The following is a 17,918-nucleotide window of genomic DNA, read 5'->3' on the forward strand; positions in this document are numbered from 1 at the left end:
CCAATTATAATAATGTAACATGTATGACCAATCTGACTAAAGTACTTGATCTTCTAAACGAAGATCTGAGAACGACCCATTCACATTCGTCTTCTGTAGATTTTGGATTTCCAGTATTGCTATTTTTATTTTATCCAATCAGACGACTTGTTCAAATGTCAAAGAGTTACAAAAATATGCAGTGCAGTCATTCCAGGGCTCGAACCCGGGACCCCTCGCTTACAAAGCAAGTGACCTACCGATTGAGCTAGGCTGCTATCTGATACATTATGACATAAGAATTGTAAATATCAAAAGTCAAGGCTACAGGTAGATTTGCAAGATGTTGTAAGTTAGGCTCTGATTGGCTAGCGAAAGGGTCGTCAGAACGAGGCAATGAATAGGTCGTTCTCAGATCCTATGCGTAGCGTAATAGGAGATGTACTTTAGTCAGATTGCATGTATGACTGCATTATATTCCGTTTAATTAAACAAGAGGGCCATGAAGGCCCTGTATCGCTCACCTGACCTATTGACCTAAAGATCATCAAGATTAACAATCTGACCAAGTTTCATTAAGATATGGTCATAAATGTGGCCTCTAAAGTGTTAACTAGCTATTCCTTTGACTTGACCTCGTGACCTAGTTTTTGACCCGACATGACCCAGATTCGAACTTGACCAAAAGATCATCAAGTTTAACATTCTGACTATGTTTTATGAAGATACAGTCAAAAATGTGGCCTCTAGAGTGTTAACAAGCTTTTCCTTTGATATGACCTAGTGACCTAGTTTTTGACCCCACCAGACCCAGATTTAAACCTGATCTAAAGATCATCAAGATTAACATTCTGACCAAGTTTCATTAAGATATGGTCATAAAGGTGGCCTCTAAAATGTTACCTAGCTTTTCCTTTGGTTTGACCCCGTGACCTAGTTTTTGACCCGACATGACCAAGATTTGAACTTGTCCTAAAGATAATCAAGTTTAACATTCTGACTAAGTTTCATTAATGGTCATAAATATGGCCTCTAGAGTGCTAACAAGCTTTTCCTTTGATTTGACCTGGTGACCTAGTTTTTGACCCCACCTAATCCAGATTTGAACTTGAGCTAAAGATCATCAAGATTAACATTTTGACCAAGTTTCATTAAGATATGGTCATAAATGTGGCCTCTACAGTGTAAACTAGCTTTTCCTTTGATTTGACCCGGTGACCTATTTTTTGATCCTACATGACCCAGATTCAAACTGGACCTTAAGATCATCAATATTAACATTCTGACCAAGTTTCATGAAGATACAGTCATAAATGCGGCCTCTAGAGTGTTAACAAGCTTTTCCTTTGATTTAACCTGGTGACCTAGTTTTGAACCCCAGATGACCCAATATCGAACTCGTCCAAGATTATATTAAGGATAACATTCTGATCAAGTTCCATTAAGATTGGGCCAAAATTGTGACCTGTAGAGTGTTAACAAGCTTTTCCTTTGATTTGACCTGGTGACCTAGTTTTAGACCCCAGATGACCCAATATGGAACTCGTCCATAAGGGTAACATTCTGACCAAGTTTCATTAAGATTGGGCCAAAATGTGACCTCTAGAGTGTTAACAGTCAAATTGTTGACGACGGATGGACGGACAACGGACGACTGACACAGGGCGATCACTAAAGCTCACCTTTGAGTATTTCGTGCTCAGGTGAGCTAAAAAGATAATTCTTACCTAATGATACAATGCTTCCCATTTTAGATACAGTAAAATACTGCTCACTGGTTAATCATTCAATTTTGGCAGTAGCATTTATTTATTCAAAGGGGTGTTCACTGAAAATTTACTGAATGAATAGTGAACAGTGCATACCAAGACTAGCCTGCACTGGTCACAAAGGCATAATCACTTGCTGCTAGCAGGCTAAAGGTTAAAAAACAAGATTGCAAACATTTGTACCTTGTCCCATATTGTACTTGGGGAGAGAAAACAAACATACAACTTCTTTCTATTATGAGATCACTTTCTGTGGCACGGCCAACATCTTTAAACTGTTCTGCCAACTTTTCATCAGGAAAATATCTGGAATTAAAAATGATAAGGTCACTTAGATGACACATTAAATTTTTATGAGACACTTAGCTTTACAGGTAAAATGGAGAATTGTTGTAACTCGTCTTTATTTAATGTGTTAAGACAGTTGTAAACAGTATTTTTTCTAACAAGAGCTGTCCGTAAGACAGCCAATGCTCAACTAATTGAATTATTGTCCCAGAAGCAGGAAAATGTTACCCTAATGTTAAAATATCTGTAGAGTTTCAATCCAGTATCTGCATTAGTTTTGGAGATAGTAACTTGCATGCAAAACTTTAACCAGAAGTTTTATGTTCAAAAGGGGACATAATTTGACCAAAATGCATGTCAAAGTTATGGGACTTGATGCAATCAACTAGTTTTATAACCCCGAAGACACATGTGAAGTTTCAATTTAATATCTGCATTTGTTCTGCAGACAGTAACTTGCACTCAAAACTTTAACCAGAATTTTCTAAGTCTAAAAGGGGGCATAATTTGCCCAAAATACATGTCAGAGTTATGGGACTTGACCCAGTGAGGTTGGTAATTGATCTAGAAAAATAAAAAATAAGTTTCAAATAATATATGCCTTTAAGTAATAGCTGAATGTACTTGCACGCAAAACTTTAACCAGGATTTTCTAAGTCCAAAAGGGGGCAGAATTTGACCAAAATGCAGGTCAGAGTTATGGGACTTGATGCTATCGACTAGTTTTATAACCCCAAACCTCTTCTGGTTTATTTTTTAATTTTTTTAAAAGATTTTCCAATAGAAATCTATGTAAAATCAAGTGACCCCTGGGGCGGGGTCATGATTTGAAAAACTTTAGTAGAGGTCCACTAGGCAATGCTACATGTCAAATATCTAAGCTCTAGGCTTCTGGTTTTTGAGAAGAAGATTTTCCTATGTAAAATCACATGACCTCTTGGGCGGGGTCAATTTTGACCCCGGGGTCATGATTTGAACAAACTTGGTAGAGGTCCACTGGGGCGGGGTCATGATTTGAAAAACTTTAGTAGAGGTCCACTAGGCAATGCTACATGTCAAATATCTAAGCTCTAGGCTTCTGGTTTTCGAGAAGATTTTCCTATGTAAAATCACATGACCTCTTGGGCGGGGTCAATTTTGACCCCGGGGTCATGATTTGAACAAACTTGGTAGAGGTCCACTAGGCAATGCTTCAAACCAAATATCTAAGCTCTAGGTCTTCTGGTTTTTGAGAAGAAGATTTTTAAAGTTTTTCCTTTCGGTTGCCATGGCAACCAGAGTTCTGCATGGAATTCAATTCTTTGAACAATTTTTGTAGAGCTTGACCCAAGGAACATTCCTGTGAAGTTTGGATGAAATTGGCCTAGCGGTTTATGAGGAGATGTCATTGAAAGTAAAAGTTTATGTCCGGACGCCGGACGTTAAGTGATCATAATAGCTCACCCAGAGCCTTTGGCTCAGGTGAGCTAAAAAATACTTGTTACACTGAATGCAGACCAAACAGTAATTATAAGGGAAATAGATGTGTCATAAAATCAGCTTACTGTGTTTTATCATTAAGAAAGTCTATGATATTTTCTACAAGTTTGTCCTGTTGATCTTTTTGTCCGTGTTCCCTGACAATATTGGTGAAGATTTTCTCTCCTTCTTCTCTCTTTCTCCAAGGTACATCTATATCCTTACTGTTGTCCCCAGCACTAACACCTGCAAAACAAGTAGCGTGAAATTAAGTACAGTATTATCTCCTTATTGGTGGGATGGTCACATTAGTAACAAATAGAGGTCACTTTTCATACTGATAATGAGCATTGTGTCTTGATCTGTTTTATTGAGTTTAATTTGCATCAGCTAGGTAGAGTCAGGTAACAACTAACAAACATTTTTTTCAGCCAAAGCTGCAGGAACTACGTCCAGAAAAAACTAATGCAATGGTAAGAACATTGAGACTGGTCACCAAACTTGGCTCAACTATTTTGAGCATTGTCTGTGAGGTCATAAATTTGGAATTGAAGACCAGTCTGATAATATAGCCTTGCCATTGGTCAATCTCAAATATATGCTTAGAGACAATCAATCAGACTTAACCCTTACCATGCTGGACACAACTGATTCTGCCTATGCGACCAGTGTAGATCATGATCAGCCTGCACATCCGTGTTAATAATTAACAGTTAATGGCACTGTCCAAATTGAAAGATGGACAAGTTCATCATAGAAATTTAGCAGGGTAAGGGTTAAGTTCTGAGACTGGTTTATGACCTGAAACACCGGGTGAAAGGTTGTGATAAAATCTGTAAGAAACTCCTTTGGAAAATCCTACAATATAGAATGCAACAAAGCATGATGAAGTCAGTCTAGCTTCGAATAAACCAGTCTACGAATGCATTGCTGCCATTGGTCAGTTTCAAATATATGCTCAGAAGCAATTACATTTCTGAGTTTTGGGACTCGTTTACTGCATGAAACTCTTGGTAAAATGTTATAATATTGAATTTTTGAGACCAGTCTAAGAATGCTGTCAAAGGTCAATTTCGAATTTGTGTCAGATGTTGTAGCTTTGAGACTGGACCAAAAACTGACTTTTATTAACTTTGAGCCCGGAACTCTGCTGTAGGAAATGAGTTTCCCTATGACACTTACCTGGTGGTTTCTTCGTTCTGTGTGTTTCCTGACAGTAAGACAAACAATGAAGGTTACAATCATTCCTGTAAACGAATTGAGTAGATTTATTTTAGCAGTAATTTCAAAAGTGAACATGATTCTTTGCTATTGGAAAGGCTTTTTAATATACAGCAGCCATATTAAATTTGTTAAGAATTTGTGCTTCATAGTCCAAGTTATTTAAGAAATAATATATCTCATTTAGTGATTTGTCGCTGAATAAAATCATTGGAGTTCAGATGCAAAGGAATCATATCACGAGGGTGCAGCCTCTGAACGACAAACAATTATTTTATTCAAGAGCAAATCACCCAATGAGATATATTGTTTTGATTCTAACACTTTACCAAGGATTTTTAAGTATATCCTTGACAACATCCATCAAATATTTGCCTGTTTTCTGTTGGTTTCTTTTCTAGTGCGCTGCTATGCCGTTAAACGCTATATCATAATAATCATGACAGAAAATTTTTCAGCCTTCTTTGTTTAATAGGAAAATGAATCGGATCATGTTAGAATAAATAATAAACAACAGAATAGTAACTATCTATTTTCTTATGGAATTATGTATCACACTGATCAATTTACAGAACATTACACTGACAAGTGTCTTGATGCTTTTGAAGTAAGGTGTGACGTAAGGTAAATTGACAAACGAGATCTCCTATGGCAGTCAGGAGATGCACTGACATTTTGCTTTGTTTGTATTATAGATGCAGGTCTGGTTTATTTGACCGATATTTCAGGTAGATGAGCCGACTGAAAATTTGAGAAATCACTAATTTTTCAAAGAAATCTACCATATTTACTTGAGATCTATGAGAAGAAGGTGGAACGGATTATACTGTGAGGCCGACGGCGAAATTCTGTCAAGATAGTCCTCGCACGATTCATCTCCTGTGAGAAAGTCTCGAACCAATGAACCTGAAAATTAAAATAAAAGTATAATTTCATTATACAGAAAAAACCTGCCTATTAAGACAACCCTCGAAAAAGACAAAAAGTGGTCTGTACTGGCAGGTGGTCTTTATTCACAGGTTAAAATAGGAAACAAAACCAGGGGCCTCCGTGGTCGAGTGGTTAAGGTCGCCAACTTCAAATCACTTGCCTCTCACCTATGTGGGTTAGAGCCTCACTCGGGACGTAAAATTCTTCATGTGAGGAAGCCATCCAGCTGGCTTACAGAAGGTTGGTGGTTCTACCAAGGTGCCCATCCATGATAAAATAGTACACAGAGGGGCATCTGGGGTTTTCCTCCACCATCAAAGCTGGAAAGTCACCATATGACCTATAATTGAGTCAGTGTGACATATAACCCAACAAACAAAGGAAACAAAACCAGAAGTCTTTTGAGCCAGGCAGTTTTTATATAGTGATGGTCTTCCATACAGGTTAAACTGTCCTTTCATTTCTATTTTGTAACCATTCTTAATGAAAAAAAAAAATAATTTTTCAAGAAAATGCTGTAAAAACTAAAATCAGTAATTTCGTTTGCATAAAATTTTGAATTGCTGACCCAATCTGCTATTTTGTCAATGGTTGTGGGTACATGAAAATGTGTTTAAAATTCTGATGATAGAATGGAAATTAATTCGTTAATGGAATTTAATTTTGTGGATGTAAGCAATCACATTATTCAAGAAAATTGATCCCAGAAACAACTAGAACTGTCACAGAAGTGACTCATACCCCCACCATACGGTCTTGTCACAGAAGAATGGCAACAATAAGTAATCTTCAAAATACTTAGAATAATATAAAAATGTCAAAAAAGCTTAATACTTAAAAAGAAGTTTACTTGTCTTTGGAGTACTTCATCCTGGGCTTCCACATATAAGTAATACTAGTATAATTATGTGCCCTGGATGAGGGATGAGGTAAATATGAAAAATCTCTAATATTAGAGATACACTAAAAGTGAATACAAAATAAATGTCTTACCGACCCATGTTACCACAGAAAAAATGTATTTACTTTTTACATAGGACTGATAATAAAAAAGTTAGAAAAATACCAAAAATATTGAAAATCTACAAATAGGATTTCTAAAAATAGACTAATTCCTGGAATTTAAGGGGAAGAAACTCAGTACAAAAGTTTAAAAAAGGTTACTTCCCTTTGGCTCTAAGCCAATCAGAATGAGATATAGTGAAAATACATCAAAATTAACCTTAAATTCTAAGTAAAAGGGGACATAATTCAAGAAAAATTGGTGTCAGAGTTATGTACCTTGTGTCACAAGATATGGTTGATGAGGTGGAACATCTATTTTAAGTTTAAATCAAATCCATTTAGTAGTAACTGAGATACAGTGAATATACATCAAAATTAACCTTAAATTCTAAGTAAAAAGGGGCATAATTCATGAAAAATTGGTGTCAGAGTTATGCACCTTGTGACACATGATGTGGGTGATGAGGTGGAACATCTGTTTTAAGTTTGAATCAAATCCATTTTGTAATAACTGAGATATAGTGAAAATACATCAAAATCAACCTTAAATTTAAAGTAAAAAGGGGACATAATTCATAAAAAATTGATGTCAGAGTTAAGCACCTTATGTCACATGATGTGGGTGATGAAGTGGAACAACTATTTTAAGTTTGAATCAAATCCATTTAGTAATAACTGAGATATAGTGAAAATACAACAAAATTAACCTTAAATTCTAAGTAAAAGGGGACATAATTCATGAAAACTTGGTGTCAGAGTTATGCACTTGTGTCACATGATGTGGGTGATAAGGTGGAACATCTATTTTAAGTTTGAATCAAATCCATTTAGTAATAACTGAGAGAATAGATTTCAGGACAGGACGGGACGCGACAAAACTGACTCCTATATACCCCCCTCCAAACATGTTTGGTGGGGGTATAATAACATACTCAATATGAGGCGACTCTTCACAGTTTTTTTTAGTAGCTCTTACCTCTGCCTTTAGCATCAGGTTTCTGGAATGCTAGAATATTTAGAAGTACAGCTACTTTCCCCGCAGCAGATATACCCAGCCACGTGCCACCTTCTCTTCCAGGCTCCAAATCTGCACCTACAACAAAGGGCACAAGATGGTTCCATTCCTTACAGAACACACTTCTGTGAAATCATTCAACTTCCTTGGCATGATTTTTCCTGCTTTTTTTCCCCTTTTTTTCAAAAACATCTGTATCCTAGGGATATGAATAGGATCTAAGTGCTGAGGAAACTAGAACTGTTGGCGTTTCGGCAGACTAAACAGTATTCATCTAAACCAACTCCTGTGTGAAATGAAGACCTGTTCTAGGACTATAAAGTGTGTGTAAAAAGAACCTTAATGTGTAAAAGGTGTACAGGGGTACCGGGTATAAAGGAATCAATCCATTTGTCTGTTCCAGAGAAACTGAATGTGTAACAAAACTTTAATTGAAAAGGGGCCAAAACTCTGTCACAAACTGCTGGATTGTAACCAAAATTGGACTTGGTCTGTATTTTATGATCATAATAATTTATTATTATATATGTGTACTGAAAATGAATCTGTTCAAGTAACTGAATGGAGGACAAAAACTTTAAGTTGAAAAGTGAACAAAACCAATAAAAATTGCTGGATTATTACCAAAATAAAGCTTGGCCTGTACTTTAAAATCATTATATCTGTATACCAAAATGAGGTCAATCCATTTATCCTTTTGTTACTAGTAGTTATCAGACAGACATTTTAAAACATTTTGCAAAATTTTAAGTCAGAAAAGGGCCCTAAGTCTGCCAAAAGTTTAACTAGCATTATCTACAAAAAGTTGTCAGTTGTCAGACATGATTTTTTTAGAGAAGGGCTATACTTTCTTAAATTCAATTACACAACTGACCAACTGGACAGGAAAGTAGATTGTCAACAAGAGCTGTTCATAAGAAAGCAAGCTCAACTTTTCTCAGTGCTTGACTCTGAATTAGAGTTTTGCCAGTCAAAACTTTATAAAACTTTAATCAAAAAGTTCTACGTTAAAAGGGGGCATAAGTTAAGTTAATAACTCTGTCAAAATTCAAATCAGAGTTACGGAGATTGATTTTCCTGGTGTAGACTTTGATAGTAAATAACTACTTTAAGTTTCAAGTCAAAAGCTTAGATAGTAACAGAGATAATTGTCTTTATCAAAAACTTTAACCAAAAAATTCTAAGTTAAAAAGGGGCATAACTCTGTCAAAATTCAAATCAGAGTTATGGGGATTGTTTCTCCTGGTGAAGACTTTGATTGTAAATAACTATTTTAAGTTTCAAGTCAATAGCTTTGATACTAACAGAGATATGTGACTTTATCAAAAACTTAAACCAAGGTGTGGTGATGGTGACGCCGGGGCGAGTGAAATATTTAGCTCTATTTTTTCTTTAAAATGTCGAGCTAATGAAACTGATCTTGGCCTGTATTTAATGATCATATACCTTCATTCAGTCAAGAGATATTGAACAGACAACCAAATTTGAAGCTGAATGAGGCCATTACTCTGCCAAAAACTAGTGGATTGTAACTGAAATTGAACTTGGCCTGCATTTTATAATCATAAACCTGTGCAACAAAAATAAAATCAATCCATTAATCCGTTCCAGACAAACTGAATGGAAAAACAAACTTTGTCCAAAAGATGAACCCAAAGGACCAGAAAATATAGCAACACTGAGTCCAAGTACGGGGAGTCTCTCAGATAGTCAGACAAGAGAAATAATATTCTGCCTAAAATTGGCGGCTTGTAACGTATAACAAACTTAGCCTTTTCATGATCCTGTATATTTTAAATAAATTCAATTAATCCATTGTAAAGATATCAAACGGTCAAAAACAGACAATAACTATGCCAAAAATTGGCTGAATGTAACTGAAATTGAACTTGGCATGCATTTTATAACACCTGCCTACCAAAAATGAACTATTAAAGAATTATGGAACGGACATCAACATTTTTTGGAATTCTAAAGTCAAAGTGGGGCCTAAAATAACTCTGGCAAAAATCTTTTACCCAAATTCATCCTGAACTTGAAATTGTGAGTAAATAGGGGGCATAATTCATTACATATTGGAGCAAGAGTTAAGGCCTTGTGTTATATGATGTGGGTGATAATGTGGAAAAACATTTTTAAGTTTGAAGCAAGTCCGTTCATAAAAAACAGAGATAAGGTGAAAGTGCATTAAAAGATAACCAAGGTGTGGACAAGACCATCTGGGTGAGTAGGATGGCTCTCCATATACTTAATAAAGATGAGATAAAAAAGCAAACGTTTAGCCTCACCTCCCATCCACTTTGAGTCATCTCTGAATTTAGCAGTATCTGTTGGTCTAGGCCAGTACTCATCTCGATTACTCGCAAGTATCAACTTGTACCCATTCTCTTCCGGTTCTTCATTCACATACACGAATAACAAACACATGTTTCACACAAACTGTAAAGAGTTAAACCATGGTTTTAAAGTTAATGATTTGAAGCCCATTTCTTTTCCCTTCCAGATAAAAAATAAAAGCATTAATGACTCTTTTTTTATATATCCTACCAGATTTATACAGTGCGCTTCTATTGCTCCAAACTTGTGCGCCAGTACCTTTATTCTATATATTTAGGGTTAATACTTTGTTTCTAGTGCAGATGTATGAACAATTTTTTTACAACTAACATTTCTCTATAATGTTGTAAGTGAAAGCACAGTTAAATGTATACATTCATGTACTAGCGCAATAATTTAGAGCATTAGAAAGCCATTGAACCCTTTTTTGTTTTAAACTTAGCATTAGAACATATTTTTTTGGACTTCAAAAATTATGCATCATACAAATCAGAAAAAGGGAAATAATTCTACCAAAACTACAGGCAACCAAGTTATTTTTATTTTAATTTGTATCATATGTTATGCTTAATAAATGGACCAAGTTTGAAAGAAATATCTTCATTATTTTTCAATAAATATTAGTTTTTATGTCGAAAGCCCGATCGGGCAATGTTACCAGCCTCACTTGCCAACCGGAAAATGAGTATTGCCTGTCCCCATCCACACAGGTAATAGGGCAGTCTTTAATGTCAAGCCCCGAATTGCCATTACAGGACAGCACCAGTCAAAAGTTATCACGCTGTCCTAAAACATCCTATAATTTGGAGTAGAACTAGCCTACTTGCCCCCCTCCCGCCCCCCACCCAAAAAAAAATGAAAACTGCATTTCAGTACAGTATTTCCACTGGAGTCTGAAATTCTACCAGTAAGACCATAGAAGTCTATCTTTACAAAAAATACCCCCTATATGTTTATTTTATATATATAGGGGGTATTTTTTGTAAAGATAGACTTCTATGGTCTTATTGATAGAACTTCAGACTCCTGTGGTATTTCATATAAAAGTCATGTCTCATTTAGATTTAGAGGTGACATATTTATAAACAAACTAAATGAACATATATCAAATAATAATCACAATAAAAGAAAATACCTAGGTAGGCATACGAAGACGCACCTTGCAGTTAGGATTCTGCGGACGCACCTTACAGTAAGGGGCGGTGAATTTATAGGGCGGAGTTGGATGAATGATTGACAGGTACTCGATTAAGTTAAAAAGAGAAATTATGGGCGCACTTTAGAGTCAGGAAATACATTTTAGCTTTTAGAGAAAGGAATGTACACTATACGTTACACAATAGAAGCGGACTACACACTATAAAGAGGGCTTATGAAGAGTTACGGACCTCGTAATCCAGTAGGGCCTATTATATTGGTCAAAACTAAAGAGGAATATATACCATAAAATTCAGCTACGGGCGCAATTCAGCATATTTATTAAGTCATTATACTTCAGATTACGTTGTACTTTAATAGTTACATGTGGACGCATCTGGCCGGAGTAAGGTTACACATTAAGCCTCCATTGATGAGGACTGCATAGTTCCATAAAAATTCTCGGCGATATATGACAATTTCATGTGCGGATACAGATTATTTTCTCAGAAGGGGTCCGACTCCTCTCCCCGCCACCCCCCAAAAATTAAAAAATTTTGCGCTTCATTTTCTGCATTCTAGGGCATTTAAGAACACCTTTCCACTGCAATTTTATATACATAAATGAATTTACCCCTTATTTTCAAATTATTTTTTTTTTTTGAGCTAACCTGATAAATTTGGGGAAAATGAATAAAGTTTTCTTCAAGGTAGAATTCTTAGTTTCTTTTAGAAAATTAATATAAATATGAATTATGTCTGGTCGTACGAAGCAGCAGCCACATATACTTTGAATGCGGTCCTATTTTCTCTTTAAGGATTTGTCAGAGGGTGTCCGGACCCCCGCACCCCTCCCCTCTGGATCCGCGCATGCATTTTGTGTCGATTCGCAACTCACTCAATATAAAAGCTGCGGACGCAGACCGAGTCAGATAATTCCTTAAATTTTTCAAAGAGGAATATTCATTGTAGAAATGGAGGACGCATCCCTGAGTCATTTTTATACATAAAAACATCTATTAAATAAGAAACTGCATACCATAACAGTTGCGGACGCACCTCACAGTCAGTTAATATATTAATTAATCCTATTTTGAACAGGAATATACAGTATAAAAATCGAGGACGAATTTCAGTCAGTTGATATATTAGGTCTCGAAGAGCACTGTATACCTAGTATGTATAACAGATGAAAGCTCGTCGTAGAAGCCGAGGACGCATTCTTGAGTCAGTTAATACAATCGTGATCCCAACATATTGCAATACTGCATACTATAACAGCTGCAGACGCACCTCCTTGTCAGTTGATACATTAAGCCTATATTGGAGAATAATATACAGTCTAGAAACTGAGGACGCGTCTCAGAGCCACTTGATATATTAGGCCTCCTTTTAAAAAAAAAAAGCATAACATAACAACTGCGGACGCACCCTAGATTCAGCTTATATATTAAGCATATATCAAAGAGGAATATTCATGACGGATCAGAGTCAGTCAAGAAGACTGCATACTATAACAGCTGCGGACGCACCTCAGAGTCTGCTTATACATTAAGCATATATTAAAAAGAAATATACATTGTAGAAATGGAGGACGGATCCCTGAGTAAATATACACATAAGGCATCCTTTAAGAAGACTAAATACTATTATAGCAGCTGCGGACGCACCCCACAGTCAGTTTATACATAAGGCATCCTTTAACAATACTAAGTACTATTATTGTAGCTGCGGACGTACCCCACAGTCAGTTTATACATAGGGCATCCTTTAAGAAGACTAAATACTATTATAGAAGCTGCGGACGCACCCCACAGTCAGTTTATACATAAGGCATCCTTTAAGAAGACTTAATACTATTATAGCAGCTGCGGACGCACCCCACAATCAGTTTATACATAAGGCATCCTTTAAGAAGACTTAATACTATTATAGCAGCTGCGGACGCACCCCACAGTCAGTTTATACATAAGGCATCCTTTAAGAAGACTAAATACTATTATAGCAGCAGCGGACGCACCCCACAATCAGTTTATACATAAGGCATCCTTTAAGAAGACTTAATACTATTATAGCAGCTGCGGATGCACCTTGCAGTCAGTTTATAGATAGGGCATCCTTTAAGAAGACTAAATACTATTATAGCAGCTGCGGACGCACCCCACAGTCAGTTTATACATAAGGCATCCTTTAACAAGACTAAGTACTATTATTGTAGCTGCGGACGCACCTTACAGTCAGTTTATACATAAGGCATCCGTTAAGAAGACTAAATACTATTATAGCGGCAGCGGACGCACCCCACAGCCAGTTTATACATAAGGCATCCTTTAAGAAGACTAAATACTATTATAGCAGCAGCGGGCGCACCCCACAGTCAATTTATACATAAGGCATGCTTTCAGGAGACTGCTTACGATAACGGCTGTATAGGCTGTTAACTGCCCACAGTCAGTTTATACATAAGACATTCTTTAAGGAGAGGCTTAATGTATCAACTGATTAGGAAGTGTGTCTGCAGCTTTTATAGTATGCTGTATTGCAATATGTTGGGATCATGTATTAACTGACTCAAGAATGTGTCCTCGGCTACTACGACGAACTTTCATCTGTAACACATTCTTAATATATAAGCCTACTCTAGGGTACGCCCACAACTATTATTGTGACTAGGTATACAGTGCTCTTCAATGAAGGACTAATATATCAACTCAGTGAAATTCGTCCGCGACCTTTATACTGTATATTCCTGTTCAAATTAGGATTAATTAATGTATAAACTGACTGTGGGGTGCGTCCGCAGCTATTACAGTATTTAGTCTTCATAAAGGATGCCTTATGTATAAACTGACTGTAAGGTGCGTCCGCAGATGCTATAATAGTATTTAGTCTAGTTAAATGATGCCTTATGTATAAACTGACTGTAAGGTGCGTCCGCAGCTACAATAATAGTACTTAGTCTAGTTAAAGGATGCCTTATGTATAAACTGACTGTTGGGTGCATCCGCAGCTGCTATAATAGTATTTAGTCTTCTTAAAAGATGCTTTATGTATAAACTGACTGTGGGGTGCGTCCGCTGCTGCTATAATAGTATTTAGTCTTCTTAAAGGATACGTTATGTATAAACTGACTGTAAGGTGCGTCCGCAGCTACAATAATAGTATTTAGTCTTCTTAAAGGATGCCTTATGTATAAACTGACTGTGGGGTGCGTCCGCTGCTGCTATAATAGTATTTAGTCTTCTTAAAGGATACGTTATGTATAAACTGACTGTAAGGTGCGTCCGCAGCTACAATAATAGTATTTAGTCTTCTTAAAGGATGCCTTATGTATAAACTGACTGTGGGGTGCGTCCGCTGCTGCTATAATAGTATTAAGTCTTCTTAAAGGATGCCCTATCTATAAACTGACTGCAAGGTGCGCCCGCAGCTTCTAAAATAGTATTTAGTCTTCTTAAAGGATGCCTTATGTATAAACTGACTGTGGGGTGCGTCCGCAGCTACAATAATAGTACTTAGTATTGTTAAAGGATACGTTATGTATAAACTGACTGTGGGGTGCGTCCGCAGCTGCTATAATAGTATTAAGTCTTCTTAAAGGATGCCTTATGTATAAACTGACTGTGGGGTGCGTCCGCAGCTTCTATAATAGTATTTAGTCTTGTTAAAGGATGCCCTATGTATAAACTGATTGTTGGGTGCGTCCGCTGCTGCTATAATAGTATTTAGTCTTCTTAAAGGATGCCTTATGTATAAACTGACTGTGGGGTGCGTCCGCAGCTACAATAATAGTACTTAGTATTGTTAAAGGATACGTTATGTATAAACTGACTGTGGGGTGCGTTCGCAGCTTCAATAATAGTATTTAGTCTTCTTAAAGGATGCCTTATGTATAAACTGACTGTAAGGTGCGTCCGCAGCTGCTATAATAGTATTTAGTCTTCTTAAAGGATGCCTTATGTATAAACTGACTGTGGGGTGCGTCCGCAGCTACAATAATAGTACTTAGTCTAGTTAAAGGATGCCTTATGTATAAACTGACTGTTGGGTGCATCCGCAGCTTCTATTATAGTATTTAGTCTTCTTAAAAGATGCTTTATGTATAAACTGACTGTGGGGTGCGTCCGCGGCTGCTATAATAGTATTTAGTCTTCTTAAAGGATGCCTTATGTATAAACTGACTGTGGGGGGCGTCCGCAGATGCTATAATAGTATTAAGTCTTCTTAAATGATTCTTATGTATAACCTGACTGTGGGGTGCGTCCGCAGCTACAATAATAGTACTTAGTCTTGTTAAAGGATGCCTTATTTATAAACTGACTGTGGAGTGCGTCCGCAGCTGCTATAATAGTATTTAGTCTTCTTAAAGGATGCCTTGTGTATAAACTGACTGTGGGGTGCGTTCGCAGCTTCTATAATAGTATTTAGTCTTGTTAAAGGATGCCTTATGTATAAACTGACTGTGGGGTGCGTCCGCTGCTGCTATAATAATATTTAGTCTTCTTAAAGGATGCCTTATGTATAAACTGACTGTGGGGTGCGTCCGCAGCTTCTATAATAGTATTTAGTCTTGTTAAAGGATGCCCTATGTATAAACTGACTGTGGGGTGCGTCCGCAGCTTCTATAATAGTATTTAGTCTTGTTAAAGGATGCCCTATGTATAAACTGACTGTGGGGTGCGTCCGCTGCTGCTATAAAAGTATTTAGTCTTCTTAAAGGATGCCTTATGTGTAAACTGATTGTTGGGTGCGTCCGCAGCTTCTATAATAGTATTTAGTCTTGTTAAAGGATGCCCTATGTATAAACTGACTGTGGGGTGCGTCCGCTGCTGCTATAAAAGTATTTAGTCTTCTTAAAGGATGCCTTATGTGTAAACTGATTGTTGGGTGCGTCCGCAGCTTCTATAATAGTATTTAGTCTTGTTAAAGGATGCCCTATGTATAAACTGACTGTGGGGTGCGTCCGCTGCTGCTATAAAAGTATTTAGTCTTCTTAAAGGATGCCTTATGTATAAACTGATTGTTGGGTGCGTCCGCAGCTGCTATAATTGTATTTAGTCTTCTTAAAGGATGTCTTATGTATAAATTGACTGTAAGGTGCGTCTGCAGCTACAATAATAGTATTTAGTCTTCTTAAAGAATGCCTTATGTATTAACTGACTGTGGGGTGCGTCCGCAGCTGTTACAGTAAACAGTTTCTTTAAAGGATGCCTTATGTATTTACTGACTGTGGAGTGCGTCCGCAGCTGTTACAGTAAACAGTTTCTTTAAAGGATGCCTTATGTATTAACTGACTGTGGGATGCGTCCGCAGCTGTTACAGTAAACAGTGTCTTTAAAGGATGCCTTATGTATTAACTGACTGTGGGGTGCGTCCGCAGCTGTTACAGTAAACAGTGTCTTTAAAGGATGCCTTATGTATTAACTGACTGTGGGATGCGTCCGCAGCTGTTACAGTAAGTAGTCTCGTTAAAGGATGCCTTATGTATAAACTGACTGTGGGATGCGTCCGCAGCTGTTACAGTAAACAGTGTCTTTAAAGGATGCCTTATGTATTAACTGACTGTGGGATGCGTCCGCAGCTGTTACAGTAAACAGTGTCTTTAAAGGATGCCTTATGTATTAACTGACTGTGGGATGCGTCCGCAGCTGTTACAGTAAACAGTGTCTTTAAAGGATGCCTTATGTATTAACTGACTGTGGGATGCGTCCGCAGCTGTTACAGTAAACAGTGTCTTTAAAGGATGCCTTATGTATTAACTGACTGTGGAGTGCGTCCGCAGCTGTTACAGTAAGTAGTCTCGTTAAAGGATGCCTTATGTATAAACTGACTGTGTGGTGCGTCCTCAGCTGTTACAGTAAGCAGTCTTCTTAAGGATGCCTTATGTATAAACTGACTACATTCTATAAAATCTATGAGTGCAGATCAGAGTCAGTATATATATTTATTTATATACCTTTTGCTTCTGTTAAAAAAGACTTTCTACTAAAAAAGCTGCGGACGCACCTTAGAGTCAGATTATACATTAAGCTTGTATTAATTAAGAGGAAGGAATATTAAATATAGAAAGAAACAGAATACATGTCTCAGAGTCGGTTTATTGCATTTCGCCTCTATTTAAAAATACTATACATATATATATAAGTTGCATATACCGATCTTGTAGTCAGCTTATACAGAATAGAAATCGTGGACGTATCTCAGATTCACTAGATTTATTTGAGAGAGTTCATACTGTTAAAGTTGAGGACGAACCTCAGAGTCAGTTTACATATTTATAGCCTGTATTTAGAAAGACTACATATCACAAAAGGTAAACTGAGGCATTACTTATATAACAGTTGTGGGTGCCTTTCAGAGTCAGGGTTAAATAGTTTAAAAAACGATATTAATGAGAAATGTACATTATATAAATCGAGGAATCACCTCAGAGTAAGGTAAATCATTTTAAGTCATTATTAAAGAGGAATACAATAAATAAAAATTGAGCTGAAAAAAATCCTTTATCAAAGTCTGTCAAAAAGTATGACTGTGGGTATACGGGTGAATTTGATTTATTTTTTCTGTATCTTATAAGAAATATAACACCACCAGTGTGGTGTTTTCAGTTCATTTAATAGCTATAATGACTGATATAAACGATTTACAAACATCTGCTAAGCAAACACCCTTGAATATTGAAGAGTACATGTACATGCTCATCAAAACATCACTCAGCTAAGGAAATGTAGAAACTGTCTGCAAAATTCTACCAGAATCTCATATCAAAAGTAATACTA

General features: G+C 36.8%; 2 protein-coding genes across 3 annotated transcripts in view; both read right to left on the reverse strand.

Annotated features, from left to right (window-relative positions):
- Positions 1 to 17,918, reverse strand: part of LOC123543283 (transport and Golgi organization protein 2 homolog) — a 133,101-nt gene that overhangs the window by 113,455 nt on the left and 1,728 nt on the right. Inside the window, exons 2-7 of one of the 2 annotated variants that reach the window (XM_045317274.2) lie at positions 9,954 to 10,104; positions 7,627 to 7,743; positions 5,507 to 5,621; positions 4,677 to 4,741; positions 3,581 to 3,740; positions 1,932 to 2,054 (exon numbers count right to left, since the gene is read on the reverse strand). The exons of the other annotated variant lie outside the window; for it this stretch is intronic. Of the exons in view, the coding sequence (XP_045173209.2) occupies positions 1,932 to 2,054; positions 3,581 to 3,740; positions 4,677 to 4,741; positions 5,507 to 5,621; positions 7,627 to 7,743; positions 9,954 to 10,092 (719 nt within the window). The 5' untranslated portion in view covers positions 10,093 to 10,104. The remainder of the gene's footprint in view (positions 1 to 1,931; positions 2,055 to 3,580; positions 3,741 to 4,676; positions 4,742 to 5,506; positions 5,622 to 7,626; positions 7,744 to 9,953; positions 10,105 to 17,918) is intronic. 2 annotated transcript variants of the gene reach the window in all.
- The window catches only part of LOC123535239 (beta-1,3-glucosyltransferase-like), a 106,519-nt gene that overhangs the window by 48,621 nt on the left and 39,980 nt on the right, over positions 1 to 17,918 (reverse strand). The window lies entirely within an intron of this gene.

This window comes from Mercenaria mercenaria, chromosome 12, assembly GCF_021730395.1.
Source record: "Mercenaria mercenaria strain notata chromosome 12, MADL_Memer_1, whole genome shotgun sequence".
Taxonomy (NCBI): Eukaryota; Metazoa; Mollusca; class Bivalvia; order Venerida; family Veneridae; genus Mercenaria; species Mercenaria mercenaria.